The sequence below is a fragment of the Antedon mediterranea genome, chromosome 3 (assembly GCF_964355755.1).
Source record: "Antedon mediterranea chromosome 3, ecAntMedi1.1, whole genome shotgun sequence".
Taxonomy (NCBI): domain Eukaryota; kingdom Metazoa; phylum Echinodermata; class Crinoidea; order Comatulida; family Antedonidae; genus Antedon; species Antedon mediterranea.
The window spans coordinates 22,694,519-22,711,992 of NC_092672.1; the positions used below are offsets into that span (position 1 = coordinate 22,694,519).

Here is a 17,474-nt window from a genome sequence, read left to right on the forward strand (position 1 = left end):
ATGATTAAATTAAATAATCTAACAATATATATATTTAAAAATATTTTTAATTATACCACAATTATAAATGGTCAGGCTTCTACTGTGCATTGCTAAAGAGGTTTGTTATAGTTGTATGACATATTATAATCTATTTTTTTAGTTTGGAAATTCACCACTCTTGGTAGCTGCATTAAATGGTCACACTGCATGCTGTATGACATTAGTTGATGCTGGTTGTAATGTGAACCAACAAAACAATGTAAGTTGTATACACAGTATATCTAGTAATTTCATATAATTATGCATGTATTATTGCATCGTATTGTAAATATCACAGTGTATGCAGGCATATTACACAATACTGTGAGGATTATACTATTTGCTGCACCTACCCCCTCACCCTTTCGCTCCATCACTAGGACAGAATAATCTTGATTTTGTTTTACCATATTATAATCCAAGTTGATCAACTACCACCATTCAATCCTGAATGTTAAATGTTCTTTAGGCCTATATTTGTTATCCTCAAATTAGTGCATTCTATTTGTGTACCACACTCTATGCAAACTTCTTATATCTGTACCTGGCTGGTGCCATGATATTATTGTAGGTATTATTGATTCCACTGTACATTCACCAACCTATTTATAGAATCTTAAAGCAAAAAGTATATAAAACCATAGAGATATTGAGATAAAACTAAATATTTTATCTTTTGATTCAAAAAGATTTGATGTAAAATAGTTTAAAAAGCTGACAAGAAGCTTTTATATTAGCATTATAATGAATAAAATTGTAAGGTGAATCAATCATAAAGTATTATAACTGATATCCAAGTATACCATTTTTATCGTCTGCAATTTGCAAAGTATATTGAAATTTCACTAAAGAACTTTGTCCTTTAAATTAAAAGGTTTTTTCTCTCCAGATATCTTGCTAAATAAATATGCTCTTTTTGTATTCAGTGAATATAATCAATCAATATAATCAATCAAATGATAGATAAGTAATGGTAAACATTCAATAGGTTTTGATTATATCATTTATAAATCATTTATAAATCATCCATGTTTCGTAAATAAAATTGGAGAGTTACTAAAGGGTTGTATGTACAATCAAAATATAATATTCACAGTATTAGTACAGCTTGCGCACTTTTTTTTTTCCTCACTTTTTACAAGAATGGAGAGAACGCTCTGCATATTACTGCTCGAGCAAATCTTATTTATGAAGAGCACAAAAATGCCTTTGTGTTCTTCATACAGGAAGGACGTATGGACATTAGCAAGAAAAATAAGGTTAGTTTGTTATTAAGTACTGTAATGCAATTATTTTAATAATAAAGTTTAGTTCTATTCTTTTTTTTTTAAAGTTATATAAAATATAACAAATAGAAACAAAAAGGTTTATTATTATCTGTTGATATCAAGTTTGCAGTACACCACGTTAATAAGTTCTGAAAAAAACTGTTTCTCGACGTTTCAATCAATATGCTTTGATCTTCCTCAGAATTATCATTGAAAATATTACAGGCTATTTTTTTCTTGTCTGACCCTCGAGTAGTCTATTGCCCATGCACGTTCTCACATGTTCCTGTATATTTGTTTGATGGAATGATTAATTACAGAAATATTAAAATGAATATAGTGTAATATTTATAGTTATTAACATTTCTTTTTTATTTTCCATTACAGTATTCACATTGTAGGCCCCTACTGTTAAATTGTAAATCTAAATTGAATTAGTCCAGTGGCATATTTTTTTAAGATATGGACAAAAGTAAAATTATTGACCTTTAAAATATCTAGAATTTGCATAACTATTATGAAATATATTTATTTAGTCTGTCATAATTTGATTTTTTTTAATGGCCAGGGTTATTTTACCTATTAGTATTATTTAGTTTGGCTTATCTTTTGGTTTAGTATGTTCTTGCAAATTATGAAATTAAGCTGAATTTTTAATTTTTTTTAAAAGAGTAGCTGAGGGATTTATCAGAACTAATTATGCTTATAACTAGAATTGCTAATATTGTTATTTTAAATCACAAACACTTTGATTGTCAGAATGGAAAGTCTGCATTTGATATACATATTGAAAATGTGTGCGATAAATACGATGGTGAACAGAAGAAAACAGAAATACTTGCAATTTTGAGTGGTAAGTTAAAAAAACACATTGTGCCTCAAATAAAAGCATGAACTTCTAAAAATAGAATTAATGATCACTTTTTATCCTGTAGTACATGTAGTCAGTCCTATAATCAAACAAATAAAAAAATATGATTTATAATTTAAAAAAAGTAGATTGATTCAAATAGCGGCTCATCTCAACTACTGTCATGTTGGTACAGGGTATGTTGAGACTCACAGCGTTAGGTTTGTTATCCAACACATGGTGTATGGTACTTCATTGCATGGAAATGTGTAATATGGTTTCAGTTGTGCATTTTATCCTGTCTGCCATTTTGTGTGTTACTAATTCTGTTATAAATATCTATATGTTGGTCCCAAATGTAATTTAAAAATATGTTTGTGTTTTATATCCTACATTATTTCCAATCTGTAATTCTGCACTGAAAAGCTTGATTACACATTCATTTTACTTGTTTAGGTGGACCTTTACCTAACATCGAAATGACATCGTCAGGTATGAATATTCTTCAATTTCAATGCACCACAATAGGGCTATTGTTTCCAAATCTATAAAAAAGGAATTAAAAAATTAATATTGGTCTATAGCATTAGGTATCTTTTATGTTCTATTTGTTATGGAGAAGTTTGGTATTCACAATATCTATAAATAAACTGCTTGTAAAAGTTACTTAAATATTATTTTACATAAGAAATATAAAAAAATATATTTTTTTTTAGAAAATAAAGAGTTTATCATGATTGAACTATAATTTTATTTACAAATTATAAAACAACTACACTATAGACAAAGTGAACATTTTACAAAATTACATTTGGGTAATTTAGATCTACAGTAGACATTGAGGAGGGTAGGTGGAATCAAACAAACAAATTACTAATATTTTAGGATTTATTAAAATATTTTATAAACAGTATAATATATATATCTTATTTTATTTAGATATTACAATCAAAGAATTATTATACATTACCAATAACACCTACAATAAAAGGCTACTAATAGCAGCTAATCTTGGAATGACACAAGAAGATATAAATTCATTTGAACTACCAGATATAAGCACACTTCAAAGGACTTACAACATGTTGAACACATGGGCAGTTAAGGTTACTAAGAAGTCCATGCGTTCAGAACTTGTTGCAGCTCTCAGGAAAGCTGAGGAAAAAGATGTGGCTGATAAAATTGAAAGTAAGTAAATAAAACCATAAGATAGCCTTCAGAATGACTGAACTCTCTAATTTATAAGGTTCTTAAAGGCTTTGTAACGATATTCTGTGTGTTTATAATAATAAATAAAAAAACTTTTGAAATATGCAGAAATGTCTAAGTCTAAATGTTGGTCGCATTTGTGAGAATCGGCTTTAATAAGCCTATGTGTTGGCATATACCTTATTAGTACCACATATTTATCAAACCAATTGTTATAAAATCTTTGCATTTGATGGAAATCTATCATCTGTTTTTCGTGAGGGATTGCTGAAGTATTTTATTCTATATACAGTATACCTTCATCTTTGTACTCTGCTATTATCACCTTAATTTATTTAAGTAATGATTGAGGTATTCATAAGACAGTCTTAGTGCATATTAAACTGTTCAATTTATAAAGAGTATAGTTGCTATCCTGTAGTATACAAAGAAACAGGAAGTTATACAAATAGTTATTTTACCTTTTATTGTGTTTTTAAGATGTGCATGTTCCAGAGGAGATATTGGCACGAGGACCTGATGCGGTGAAAGCATTTCAAAATGCACTTGAAGAAGGACAAACAGAGTTTAATCAAGGAAGAACTATTTTTGTAGGACTTGAGAATGTTGGAAAAACATCTACTATCAATTCTCTTTTAAGAAAAGAGTAAGCATACTTTATATCAATTATTACATTTAACCACTTAAACTGTTACATACAGTTTTTACTGGATCAATTACAACAATAACCCATACATTTTTTCTGAATAGTTTCAATTTATTTCACCATAAAATAATATCAAAATACATAGCAAATATTGATGAGAGTGACCATCAAAGCAAAGCTCGTATTCCAGTCACCCATACACATAGCTAGCCAATAGCTTAAATATCTTATTTGATTGGGACCCTTATTTATAAGTAATCTAAACATAAATAATCTAAATATCACAATGTAAAAGAGTAAGAAGATAGTTGATTAAAATTTACTATTATTAAAATTGTTGTTTGATTAAAGTATTTGGCCCTTTAGTGTTCTGGGTATGTTGAGGGTTTAAAACAAGATTTTAATGCAACGTAAAAACAATGTCATTGCAGTATACCATCAAATTATTTTCTGTTTTATTATTAATGCAAACATTCTTTTATAATTATATAATGTCATTTTGTCAGGTTTAATCCATTGCATATAATAACAGATGCAATGGTTAAAACAACGGTGTGTACACCAGATGCCAGTAACAAAGAAATGTTGAAAGAAACAACGCAGGATATTTGTAAGATTCACTTTATTCAGATACATACTGCAACCAGAATAGATGATTTATTTATATTTTTGTAATTTATTTTTTATTATTATTTAGGCAAATTGCCAAGGATAACCATAAGCGAATTAATTCACTATCCTTCTTAAAGGTAGCAATCATGTTCAAAAGACAAACATACACAAGATGCTCTACATAAACAAAGTGTTATTACAAGTCTTTGGGAGTGGAGTTGTAATTTGTCATTAGACAAAATCCTGGCATATGACAGGACTTGAACCCAGGACCCTTCAATTGGTAGCCAAGCACCATAACTGCCAAGTCACAACTCCACTCCAAATTTAAAATTCACCCTGACTCATGCACTGTCATGTCACAACTTGTTTTTTATTTTTTTTTTACCAAATAATTGTTGTTCTTATATCATGTCATTGTAAATCAATTTAATAGACACTCTAGGTTTAATATTTGGGTGACAATTTGCGACTAGTTCTTGCACACAAATGACTTTGATATTTCATAAATGCATGGAGAAAACTCCGACCATATAAACATACAAGTTATTTAAATTCAATTTGAGGATAAATTAGTTTTTAAATTGTTGCAACAACTTCATAAAAATGGTTTCAAAGTTTCTATGCTTTTAAAAACCAACGTAACAGTGTAAGAAATAAAATAATATATACATGATTTTATTAACATTTTTTAATTTAAAAGCTTTAGACATGTATCAGGATGCTGTCACTGATGTCACAGTTAAACAAATGTTGAAAAGTCCACGCCATAGAAAAGGATACACACCAAGAGCAGGACCATCAAAGCAGGAAACAAAATCTGGTAAAAGATTTTAATTAAATTCAATTCAGTAATCTGCTGTAAAATAAATTTAAAAGTATAAATATAAAAGGCACAAAATACCAGTCAATATAAAATTGGTACAAAAGAATTAAATTTAATATAGAAGTGGATAAAAAAGAGGTTTATACAGCATTTTGCAGTGATTACTGCTGTCACATTTGAATTCAAATAAAGAATACAAAAGATACACAAATGATGATGGCAAATTGGATCAAGTTGGAATCGGCAACAAATGATTCATTACACTAAACTTTGTTCTTGCCTAGTTAATTTGATTATAAAGCATAATGATGAATGCTAATACATTATGCTATTTATAACAAGATAGCATCTTTAATTATATCATCACATTTTTCAGATAGTAGACCTGAGAAAGAGAAAAACCCCACAGGAGCATCAACATCAAAACAGGAAGCCAAATTTGCTGAAACATCAACAAGTTCAAATCCAATGCCAAGTCCACAACAAGAGGGTAAATATTTATTTTGAAATATGTTTGATTGTGCTGTTCATACATTTTAATGATATCAGAAATAAAGACTAAAGTGCTAAATATTGAAATGATTAAAGGAGCGGAAATTTAATCATAATCATCAGTGTCTGCTAATGAACATATATTATCTTGCAAGTTACTTTGACAGTTAATACTAATATTTGTATATTGTATGACACTGCTGTGTAATCTATTCAACTTGCAGTACAATGTGGTTAAATAAACTCATCACTAAACCATTGATTGGAAAGGATAAGGTTTAGAATACTTAAATATTGCATTGGAAATACTTTTTCTTTAAATAAAAAAGTTATAGTTGGTAATCACAATTGAGGAGACCTAATGCAAGTTGTTGTATGTGTTATATATTTTATCACAACAGAACCAGTGTATGAAGAAAAACCAGAAATTCCTAAAGGGTTCTTGAAGAAATTTGTAAGCAAACTTCGCTCTGCAAGAGAAGGTGGTGACTCTAAAGTGGATAGCAACAAGTTTGTTATGCATATCTGGGACTTTGGTGGTCAACCAATTTACCATGTGATACAACGGGTAAATTTTATTGGTGTATTTAATTTTTATTAATACAGATTAGACATGCCTTCTTCTGAGGTTGTGTTAGTTTCAGTGTATACTTTGTCTTTTGGCCTTGTTACAATATCAGCACTGAAATCAAAAAGCTTGCTCACTTGATTTGAAGTTAAGAACCTATAATCTTGCTCCAAGGTATTACAAAAATGTGGATCTAATAATAGTACAATATGTCAATATCAGATATAAAATACAATTATTATTATTATTACAATATTATAAATTATTTTATTCTTCATTTAATTGAATACAGTCAACTCAGTCTCTAGTCTCTAATTACCAGAAACCAAAACCAGACTTGAGGTCAAAAAAGATAAAATACATTTGGAATATCAGAATTTCTGTCAATGCCAGCCAAAGGGTGTCCAGTTTTGAGAGACTTTAAGTATAATAGTATTCATTGATGTCTACCATAATGTAATTTTAGCCTAGATGGTCAACTAAAAAGGGAGAGAGAGAGAGAGAGGAAGAATGGATTAAAACATTCATTATTTTTTAAAGCAATGATTAAGATTATAAATGTTTCCAAGGTGAACATGCACTTTGTGAGGAAAACAAAAGTATCAAATAATCAGTTGTGCCAGTATCTGACACATGTGTATAAACAGTTTGTAATATTGACTATTATGATTATGTTTACTAGATATTCATGGTATCTTATGCTGTTGTATGTGTGGTATTCAACCTGAATGAAGGTCTTAATGCCCCAGCTAAAGTTTGTGATCCAACAACTGTAAGTAAATTTTACAAATTTCAAATGTTTATGTAATTGTACATAAATAAAATATTTCCTTCATGTTATCCTTTACCTTAAAACAAACTGTGCAAATAGCAGATGCCTGATATATGATTGTTGTTATTTCCACTTCCATGATAGTGTTGTTTTTCTATATAAATTTGTGCTGTTAATAATAATAGACAATTTGCCACAATGTTTCAAACTAGAACTTCAAGAATTTAAAATGTAAATTTTGTAAATTTTTTTTTTTTAGGGAAAAGTGTATGAACATCGAATGACAAATCTTGACTTCATTCTGTTTTGGATTCGTTCTGTTTTTGTAAACGTAAGAAAAGGACAAAATAACAAGATAATGCTGATTGGTACACATTATGAGAGCCTTGGTGAAACTGAACAAGAAAGACAACAAAGGGTACATATGCCGTCGCATTTCCTTTTAAACAGTATAAAATTGTATATTGTCATAATTCATTGGAAACAATATGTAGTTTCATCACTAACATTGGCAATCATGTATGATAACGTCATGTCATGAGCATACTACTGTACTGTGCTGGCTTATGATTAACTAATTAACTTAACTTAATTTTATCTTTTATTTGGATATAATAAAACAAATAAAAGGGTATACAAATATCTATGATTTAGCAGACATTTTGATTTTTGTTTTCATATATTGGTATAATTATACAATGTACACTGGGTACGTAAATGTGTAACATAACTTAAATGAAACACTTTTTGCACTTTACAAAAGGGGTTTTGGTTGGCTAGGCACGCTCTAAATCTTCCCCTGGTATAATTCCAATTTGATATTTTAGGTAAAGGAAATAGAGAATATACTTTGGAAAGCCCTGGAAGGAAAACCATTTGAGGACATGGTGTATCAAGGAGAGGTATTTACAATAGAAAACAGTGTCTCATTTGAAAAGAGCGGTGCTTCTAAAATCATTCTCCAACTACAAGAATTAGTCCAGATGATGATTCTTACTTTTCCAATCAAATGGCTGCAAGTAATGCAAGAAATAAAACAGCTAAGAAAAGACAAACTGTATCTACCAACGTCTGAGGTTAGAAATATATTTTTCTTTCTTTCAGCTTGATCTCAATTATATATCTTTACAGTTTAGTGTAGGTAAAAATTGTTTGAAAACAATAACCAGTTACATTCGTTTAGACTAAATACATTAAACTCTGTTTTTCTGTCAATTTTAGTTGAGGATAATACATAGTTGATTGTTTAAAACAACTATCATTGTAACCATCATGGTCACCTGCATTTAAAAGTGTATAGGAAACAAGTTGGTTTACTGTACAACTATCATTGTAACCAACATGGTCACCTGCATTTAAAAGTGTATAGGAAACAAGTTGGTTTACTGTACAACTATCATTATAACCAACATGGTCACCTGCATTTAAAAGTGTATAGGATACAAGTTGGTTTACTGTACAACTATCATTGTAACCAACATGGTCACCTGCATTTAAAAGTGTATAGGATACAAGTTGGTTTACTGTACAACTATCATTGTAACCAACATGGTCACCTGCATTTAAAAGTGTATAGGATACAAGTTGGTTTACTGTACAACTATCATTGTAACCAACATGGTCACCTGCATTTAAAAGTGTATAGGAAACAAGTTGGTTTACTGTACAACTATCATTATAACCAACATGGTCACCTGCATTTAAAAGTGTATAGGATACAAGTTGGTTTACTGTACAACTATCATTGTAACCAACATGGTCACCTGCATTTAAAAGTGTATAGGAAACAAGTTGGTTTATTGTTTGTAAACATTTTCCCCATGAAGGTATAATGTTAAACTTGCCTTTTTTTGTCAGTGTTAATTGACTGTTTATGACGAATGTCATCGGTAAGAGAACGGTGTAATTTTCGGGTTTTTTTTATTTTTATTTTATTTTTTTAAACATTTTATTTATTGTACATCCAACAGTGTAAACACCAATTACAGGATGAAATATACATATATTATATATATATATATATATATAAATCCAAAGGAAAATTACTGAAAAAAATGACAATGCTGTGGGTATCAGTGGCTGGATCTCAATGGAGATACGAAAAATAAAAGCGAAACGCTAAATCAAAACGATAAAGTAAAGAGCCAGAAAAATTAGCAGAGCTTTCGGGCAACACTAGCCCTTCATCAGTGCAAGTGAAGGAATTTGGATAACGTAAAGTTATCCAAATTACCCTCCATAATTATATATATATATATATAAGAACTATATAACAATTAGAATCATATTTAAACATTAATAAAATAATTTAAAATTTAAAATTATTTAAAATTATCTAACCAACTTATGGTAGACAACATACCAAAATGCCATTGTAACATTGTTCAGAAATACAAAATGATTTAATATGTTGCAAGTTTCATTTCTAACCCTTTCATGACTATGAAAAAAGATGTCCTTCTAGTAACTTTTAGTATTATTTCCAATATGCTGTTTAACAAACACAGTAGCACAAATTACAATGTTGGTTAAACTCCCAACTTTTAGAATTTAATATTATTTAATTGTTATGTTTTTTTGCCTTCTAGATAAATGATTTACTTGTCCGTTGTAAGATCACCAATAACAAAGTGCTTCTTGAGTACTTACATGACATCGGCGAGATTCTGTTCTACCCAGATGACAAGATCCTCAAAGAAAAAATTGTTATAGATTTGAAGGGAGTAGTTGACAAGTTTAAAACAATCATCACAGTTATTGATCCCAAGCTTCAGGTTAGTACTATTATGCACTATACTTTTGTGAATAATCTGACCTAAACATTGTGATAATGTTTTTATGCGATGAATTTAGCTTCAAAATGTAATGTCTACCACAAAGAGAACTTTTTGTCCTGGAGCCTAATATATATACTGTCACCATAATGAAAGTTAATGAATTTTAAAATAGAATCAAATTTATTCAAATTTACACCTTGTTTAATTTTACTACTGTATATTCTAATACATAAAAGCAAATATGCTTGTGCATTACAGTAGAACTCCTATTAAAGAGGACACCATATATGTGGACCCAACAAAGTGTGATCCCTTTAATAGAGCTTAGTCGTAGAACCCCTATTAAAGAGGACATCACATAATGTGGACCCAACAAAGTGTGATCCCTTTAATAGAGGTTAGTTGTAGAACCCCTATTAAAGAGGACATCACATAATGTGGACCGAACAAAGTGGGATCCCTTTAATAGAGGTTAGTTGTAGAACCCCTATTAAAGAGGACATCACATAATGTGGACCCAACAAAGTGTGATCCCTTTAATAGAGGTTAGTTGTAGAACCCCTATTAAAGAGGACATCACATAATGTGGACCCAACAAAGTGTGATCCCTTTAATAGAGGTTAGTTGTAGAACCCCTATTAAAGAGGACATCACATAATGTGGACCCAACAAAGTGTGATCCCTTTAATAGAGCTTAGTTGTAGAACCCCTATTAAAGAGGACACCACATAATGTGGACCGAACAAAGTGTGATCCCTTTAATAGAGGTTAGTTGTAGAACCCCTGTTAAAGAGGACACCACATAATGTGGACCCAACAAAGTGTGATCCCTTTAATAGAGGTTAGTTGTAGAACCCCTATTAAAGAGGACACCACATAATGTGGACCCAACAAAGTGTGATCCCTTTAATAGAGGTTAGTTGTAGAACCCCTGTTAAAGAGGACACCACATAATGTGGACCCAACAAAGTGTGATCCCTTTAATAGAGGTCAGTTGTAGAACCCCTATTAAAGAAAACACCACATAATGTGGACCCAACAAAGTGTGATCCCTTTAATAGAGTATCAATTTATATACTGTTTTACTGAAAAAGGAAGATGGAATCATATATTAATCAATTTATTAATTAATGATTATCCAAATTATGTTCTCTACAAGCAATAGAGAGAAATGGCGAACCGCGATGACGTCACTCAAATTTCACCGAGTGGGTATAGATTGTAAACAAACCATTTCGCCACATGTTTTTGTATGGGAAATTCCGATGGGTTGAGTTAAAAGGGAGGTAGAAAAGAACGTTTAAAACACACATAATAGCAGTATCTTTTTTTTTTTGCAACACCCTTATCAATTTTAATGTTATATGGGCAAATCTTAACATATTTTATTTTAATTTGGATTGAATTAAGACGCGTTTTTGTTATATACTGTACCCAGCTCTAGGCCCTAGATAGTTGGCATGTATGCTGTAGTACCTCGAGCCTAGCACGGATTATCGGTTATTATAAAAATAATAATATTGGAAATTCGTTATTGCGTACTGTACTCACTACTACTAATTTAGCTAGGGTGCTGCTAGGCGTCTCCTAGCTAGGTAGTAAGACTAAATAGAGCCTCTCTAGTAGATGTAGGACTAGCATTAGTTTCAGCTTGACAACTGCCATTTTGTTATGTGGCTAGTGATGCTTCCTGCAGGGGGGCTACCGCCAGTAATGATGCTTGATAACACCATTCTACTATAATACTATAGGCCAAGTCTAATGTAGACCTACAGATATGAGATATTTTTAGGAATATGATTGTGAATGATGGATGACTTTTATACATATTTCATTGATTTATTGTGTAAATACACAAATACAACAAGAATTATGAGCGTTACAGCAACAACATTGGTTAGACAACGCCATGATTCACGTGTATAAACATAGGAAATGTGTCGCCCTCAACGGTTTGTTATGATTTTATACCCACTCGGATTTTAGACGTGCGTCGGTTCGCCATTTCTCTCTATTGAAGATGAGTATCATTTCACTTTAGTTTGTCCCTTTTATTCAGATATTAGAACTAAATATATTTTCATTTTATACAAATAACCCCTCTAAATTAAAATATATTTATCTTATGTCTACTACAAATATCTCATTACTAAGCTTGGAAAATATATATATTTTTTTCATTTTAACGTAGAACAGAATTCTTAAACGCACTCTAATGTTATTGATTGAATTGTTACATTGTATATTATTTGGGCCAAAAGCCATATAAATAACTATTTTTTTGGATCATTCCAAGAAAGAAAGTATACATAAATATATTTACCCTTCAAATTGTACTGCTGTACTTTTTTGGTTGGTTTATAGCCTTGTTGGTTGTATTCAAGTAAACTGGAAATCACCTGCAATTGTTTATGAACAAAATTGAAGGAAAATTAAGAAATATAGGATATTTAGTTTAAGGAAACGGAGACAGACTAAAACAGCATGGATTAGTTTGCTTTATTATTAGATTAGTAGGCTAGCCTAGGCTTAGGATATGTTAAAATAGCAGCCATGCATGTCATCACGACACTAGCTAGAGTAGTGATAATACAACATGCAGAACAGTAGTACTACTGTAGCTAGTTTGGGCCTACAACTACTAGAGGCCTAGGGCTAGACTTTAGAGGCCTAGGGCTAGACTTTAGAGGCCTAGCCTAGTAGGCCAAAATAACAAAAGTGATCATGAATGAATGGAAATAAATCTCGTTTGTGTGGTAATGACATGTAGGCTAATAATAGGTTAATAATATAGTATTGTTGGGCTTTGTTTCTAGCCTACTATAGGCTAGTACTATGTAGAGGCCAATAAGACAATTTGCGGTCATACACAGCCATGTAATCAATCAGCTAGCAAGGTGGGGCAAGCCAAGGCTGAAGCGCCTAGCTTACTAGCCAGCATGCAGCGAGCGGCGAGGCCTCCATTTTGTTGTCGATCTTTGATCATAGTTTGTAGGCCTATGCCTATAGTAATAAGAGATAATAATAGACATATATGTCAGGCCTACCTTTTATAAAACAGCAAGATTTGTGCCTCATCCTTAATTTGATGCGATTAGCCAATAATACCCATTCTAGACCTGGCATCTCTGTGCTGCGTGATCGCCGATTTTGCCGCCGAGCTACACTGGCACAAACAAAGGGAGCCGTTTTTGGCTGTTGGCTTGCAGTTTTCTGATTGGTTGTTTACGGTCTGCCGGCCTATACGACGCATGCTCCATTATTTTCAAAAAGTTGTGCAGTATTTCTTATTCTTTAATCGATTTTATTTGATTTAATTTAAATAATTGTTTGTTGCAATAATATAGGATTACAAATAATAATATAAATTGTATTTTGAATGGTAATTACGGACCATGCTTCTATTCCCGTCACCTCAACCCAGAACACCCCCCCCCCACCTCTCCCCTGGGTCCCCCTGGGTCCTCTCCCGTACTCCCACGACGTACACCCAGCCATCCGCTTTCGCTCTTCTCCGAATTCCCTTGGTTGTTAGGAAAAAAACTAGTTGCAAAACCAATTGAAACAACCTTGCCCGGTTGAAAAACCGATTGGACCAGTTGACTAGTTGAACTCAGTTGAGCTTTGGGAATACCAGTTGGCCAGTTGGAAAAACCAGTTGACCTGTTGAAAAACCAGTTGACCAGTTTGAAAAACCAGTTGACCAGTTTGAAAAACCAGTTGACCAGTTGAAAAACCAGTTGACCAGTTTGAAAAACCAGTTGACCAGTTGAAAAACCAGTTGACCAGTTGAAAAACCAGTTGACCAGTTGGAAAAACCAGTTGACCAGTTGGAAAAACCAGTTAGACCAGTTGAAAAACCAGTTGACCAGTTGTTAAAACCAGTTGAACCAGTTGGAAACCAGTTAGACCAGTTGAAGACCAGTTGGACCAGTTGAAATTTCCAACTGTTCTCAACTGGAATTTTTACCTGGGTTGTAGTTGTAAATGGTATAATTGTTTATTTCGGGAGAAGATATCAACAAATTAGTAATTCTTCGAACTATGGTTTCTGTTTTACAAACGAATCTTTCTTTCCACCAATCGCTAAAATACCTACTAGTTGCTATTATGACATTTGACATAATCACCACCTGGTCTATCTTGTTCTGCTTATTTTCTCATCCGTAACTTGAACTGAACTTGATTGTATCTCTTTTATATCTCTTATATAGTCTGAATGAGATGTGCAACAAGTATATAATAAACATTTAAAAAATTAGACAGAAACCGCTAAAAAAGTTGTCTTATAAAATCTTATATAGTAAAAGACAAATGATTAGGCCTAAAGTACACTGAGAAAGATTAAAACTAAGAAATGTACAAATAGGCCATAAGCAGTATATCGTTTTATCTCGTTCCAGTGTTAGGGGTCTAGAATTTCTTAACATATTTACAATGTTAATTTTATATAATATTTTTTAACAACATATTTCTTCACAATCATGTGTCAATTTTGAGAAATCATCGATTGATTTTGGTACTCTATTTTGATATACATCGCGATGTATCGGCGTGAGTGATGTTGGTTCCGCAAAGGAAACATGTTCAAAATTTATCCGCAACATCCAAAAATCTGTACCACGTGATTGTACTTCACCAATCATAGTATGATTACAGATTGGGGAATCCCCTAAAACGCACGGAGTGCAGCAGTTTAAAGGGGGATTCTGGGTTTAAAATTGCTTTTAAATATCGTTTATTTATTAAATAAAAAATATTATAACAATATAGACATTTCAGAATGAAGAAGTAATAACGAGAAATTGAAAAAATTAAATTTCATATACATTTTAGGGTAAATTCATGGAAAGTCTGTTTTTTAGCAGCTTGGGGAAGCTCATTAATATTCATGAGATATTCACAAAATCACGTCACCAGTGGATTCGAAACTCGCGACGTCATGTACGTTGTGTTTGTCAACTAATTTACATCTCTCTCCCCTGTCAAACGACGACCACCATTGTGATCATTGTGAAATACATTTTTTGTAGATTTTCTAAGCTAGGCCTAAAGTGTAATAATAACAGTAGTAGCATATATTTATTTGACATTTAATGAAATACAAAATTTAGTACAGATACGGAGTCATAAATTATACTATTTTTATACCTCTATAGTACAGATCGTATTATCGGCTTCACGTACAATACTACTCTAGGCCTAGCCTAATAATAATATGGGCGAGAGCCATTCTGACAAGGGATTCCATGCCACGATGGCTACGTTAAAACAATGGGGCCCATGGGCCTAGCTAGCCTACTACTAGACGATTGGCCCATAAATAAATAACAAAACCCATCCTATCAACCAACCAAACTCTTAAACAATCTAAACCTAAAACATTCTACAAAATCGGCTGTAAATATTGAAGCAAAACAAGGTCCGATCGCCGTCCACACGTATGGTGTCCCGATCGTCTAAGTAGGCCTAAAATAAATAGGTTTAGTTTACTCTCCAAAAAAGCGGATACTCATGCATCAAGCAAGTAGACCAGGTAGTAGGAAGGAGACCTAGCCGATCCGGCCCAGTTAAAAATTGAGCTAGCTAGTGTAGTAGACCCTATGCGAATTGATACTACCAGGCCTTTTACTATAGGCTTCACTACACAAATATTCCAACTCTCTCATTCGAGCTATATTATCTATACCATTCCGGTAGGTCGAGTCGACCTTCAATCAAATACTGTACATCGTTCATGTTGTGATTATAGACGGGGTATACTCGACCCGACCAGTTTGGTATTGTTGTATCTGCTTATCACGTGACGATGCCAGGCATGGGCAGCAGAGAGAGCACGTGTATCGTCGTCTCGCTCGATCCTCAGCAGGAATGTACAGTATACGTTACGCTTCATTGATTTTGATTTTTCCCTAAGTCGGTGCGAAAATCGGCAAACGTAAAGTGCAAACATATCTACTTTTTCACTGTTTTGATGAATTTTCATAAAAAATTGACTTTATAAATGGGAAGACCGACTAAAATTACATCAGATAAGTATAATTTTACAAAAGTAATTGATATGGTTTATGATAACGAGTCGTCGGAAGATGGACCATTTCACGAATTTCCTATTTTGTAACCACAGTGTGATTTTGCCGTAGCTGCACTTGTAATCTGGCCTGATTTCACAGCCTTCGTTCTGCTTCACTGGACGCTTATATAAATTGAAACTTTTACCGTTCAAGAGACAAACAAATATATTTTACATTTTTTACTATTCATTTTAAACCCGGAACCCCCCTTTAAGTGTGTAAAAAATCAACACAAATGTATCCTTCGCGAGTCGAGGAATTTTGGTTTATTTTGCTACTTACAAACATTGTAAACGGACATTTTTAGTGAAAGAAAAAGATATGCTTGTTTGAAAATTGTTTCCTGCTCAACATGGTGTATGATTATGGTTTGTTAGAAACACAAATTAGAGAAAATAAGAGGCCAAACAAAAGATAGCTAGCCTAGCGCCAATGTCCTATCTAGGCTCTAGCTTAGCTAGAGTGTAGTAGGCTACTGACTTTCAATATACTTCCTAGCTAGGTTAGGACTGAGGGGTAGCAACATACTACTCTAGGCTAATAATGCTAAATGTCTAATAACGGCAGTCAACCCGACAATTATAAACAGATGATTAATATTTGCAAGAAAACCATACAAAACTTTTCGTAATAGTGCTTAGGCCCATGTTGAAAACCTAGTTAGACTAAACAAAACCAGGCTACATTTGGGTGGCATGGTCTGAGTCCTTGGTATCTAGGGCCTATATATGTTTACCACACTATTTTTCAATTCGATTTCAATCAGCTTTTGTTATTTCACAACAAAAAAAAGCTATAGCTTTTAGTATTAAAAAGTAGATGAACATATGAAATATCTACATTTGGGTGGCATGGTCCGAGTCCTTGGTATCTAGGGCCTATATATATGTTTACCACACTATTTTTCAATTCGATTTCAATCAGCTTTTATTATTTCACATAAAAAAAAAGCTATAGCTTTTAGTATTAAAAAGTAGATGAAGATATGAAATATAACACAATTCAGCCTATTTTTCTTCTTGGAAATTAATACTTAAATTATGTAATTAATGGATAATTTATTACAGTTGTTCTCCCATTATTTTATATGATTTTACTGATTCGTACTTTACTCTCATAATTTTTACATCTTTGTACTGTGTATAACTGTATATATATATATATATATATATATACACAAATCAGGCACAGAACATTAATTCTAAACCGCCCGGTGATATACTGAAATTTAATTAATTAATTTGAAACGATAAAGATGAGGAAATCTGTGAGAATGAGAAAAAGTCGCCCGAACCGAGACTCGAACTCGGACCGCCTGCTTGAGATGCAGATGTCCTAACCATTCGACCACTGGGGCTT

General features: G+C 32.2%; 1 protein-coding gene and 1 long non-coding RNA gene across 3 annotated transcripts in view; one reads left to right on the plus strand and one right to left on the minus strand.

Annotated features, from left to right (window-relative positions):
* Nucleotides 1-2,222: 2,222 nt before the first annotated feature.
* On the minus strand, nt 2,223-13,211 carry LOC140045048 (uncharacterized). Of its 2 annotated transcripts, XR_011844533.1 has the most exons (4): nt 13,089-13,211; nt 12,365-12,440; nt 2,533-2,684; nt 2,223-2,239 (listed from the first exon to the last, which is right to left on the minus strand). It is a non-coding gene; the product is annotated as an uncharacterized lncRNA (long non-coding RNA). The 2 variants fall into 2 exon arrangements; XR_011844532.1 differs by lacking the exons at nt 2,223-2,239; nt 2,533-2,684 and adding an exon at nt 5,313-5,426.
* The window catches only part of LOC140045047 (uncharacterized), a 30,975-nt gene continuing 16,746 nt past the window's right edge, over nt 3,246-17,474 (plus strand). Inside the window, exons 1-9 of the mRNA XM_072089779.1 lie at nt 3,246-3,327; nt 3,829-3,994; nt 4,501-4,604; nt 5,310-5,429; nt 5,809-5,922; nt 6,326-6,492; nt 7,175-7,264; nt 7,524-7,682; nt 8,092-8,340. Coding sequence (XP_071945880.1) covers nt 3,261-3,327; nt 3,829-3,994; nt 4,501-4,604; nt 5,310-5,429; nt 5,809-5,922; nt 6,326-6,492; nt 7,175-7,264; nt 7,524-7,682; nt 8,092-8,340 — 1,236 coding nt within the window. The 5' untranslated portion in view covers nt 3,246-3,260. The remainder of the gene's footprint in view (nt 3,328-3,828; nt 3,995-4,500; nt 4,605-5,309; nt 5,430-5,808; nt 5,923-6,325; nt 6,493-7,174; nt 7,265-7,523; nt 7,683-8,091; nt 8,341-17,474) is intronic.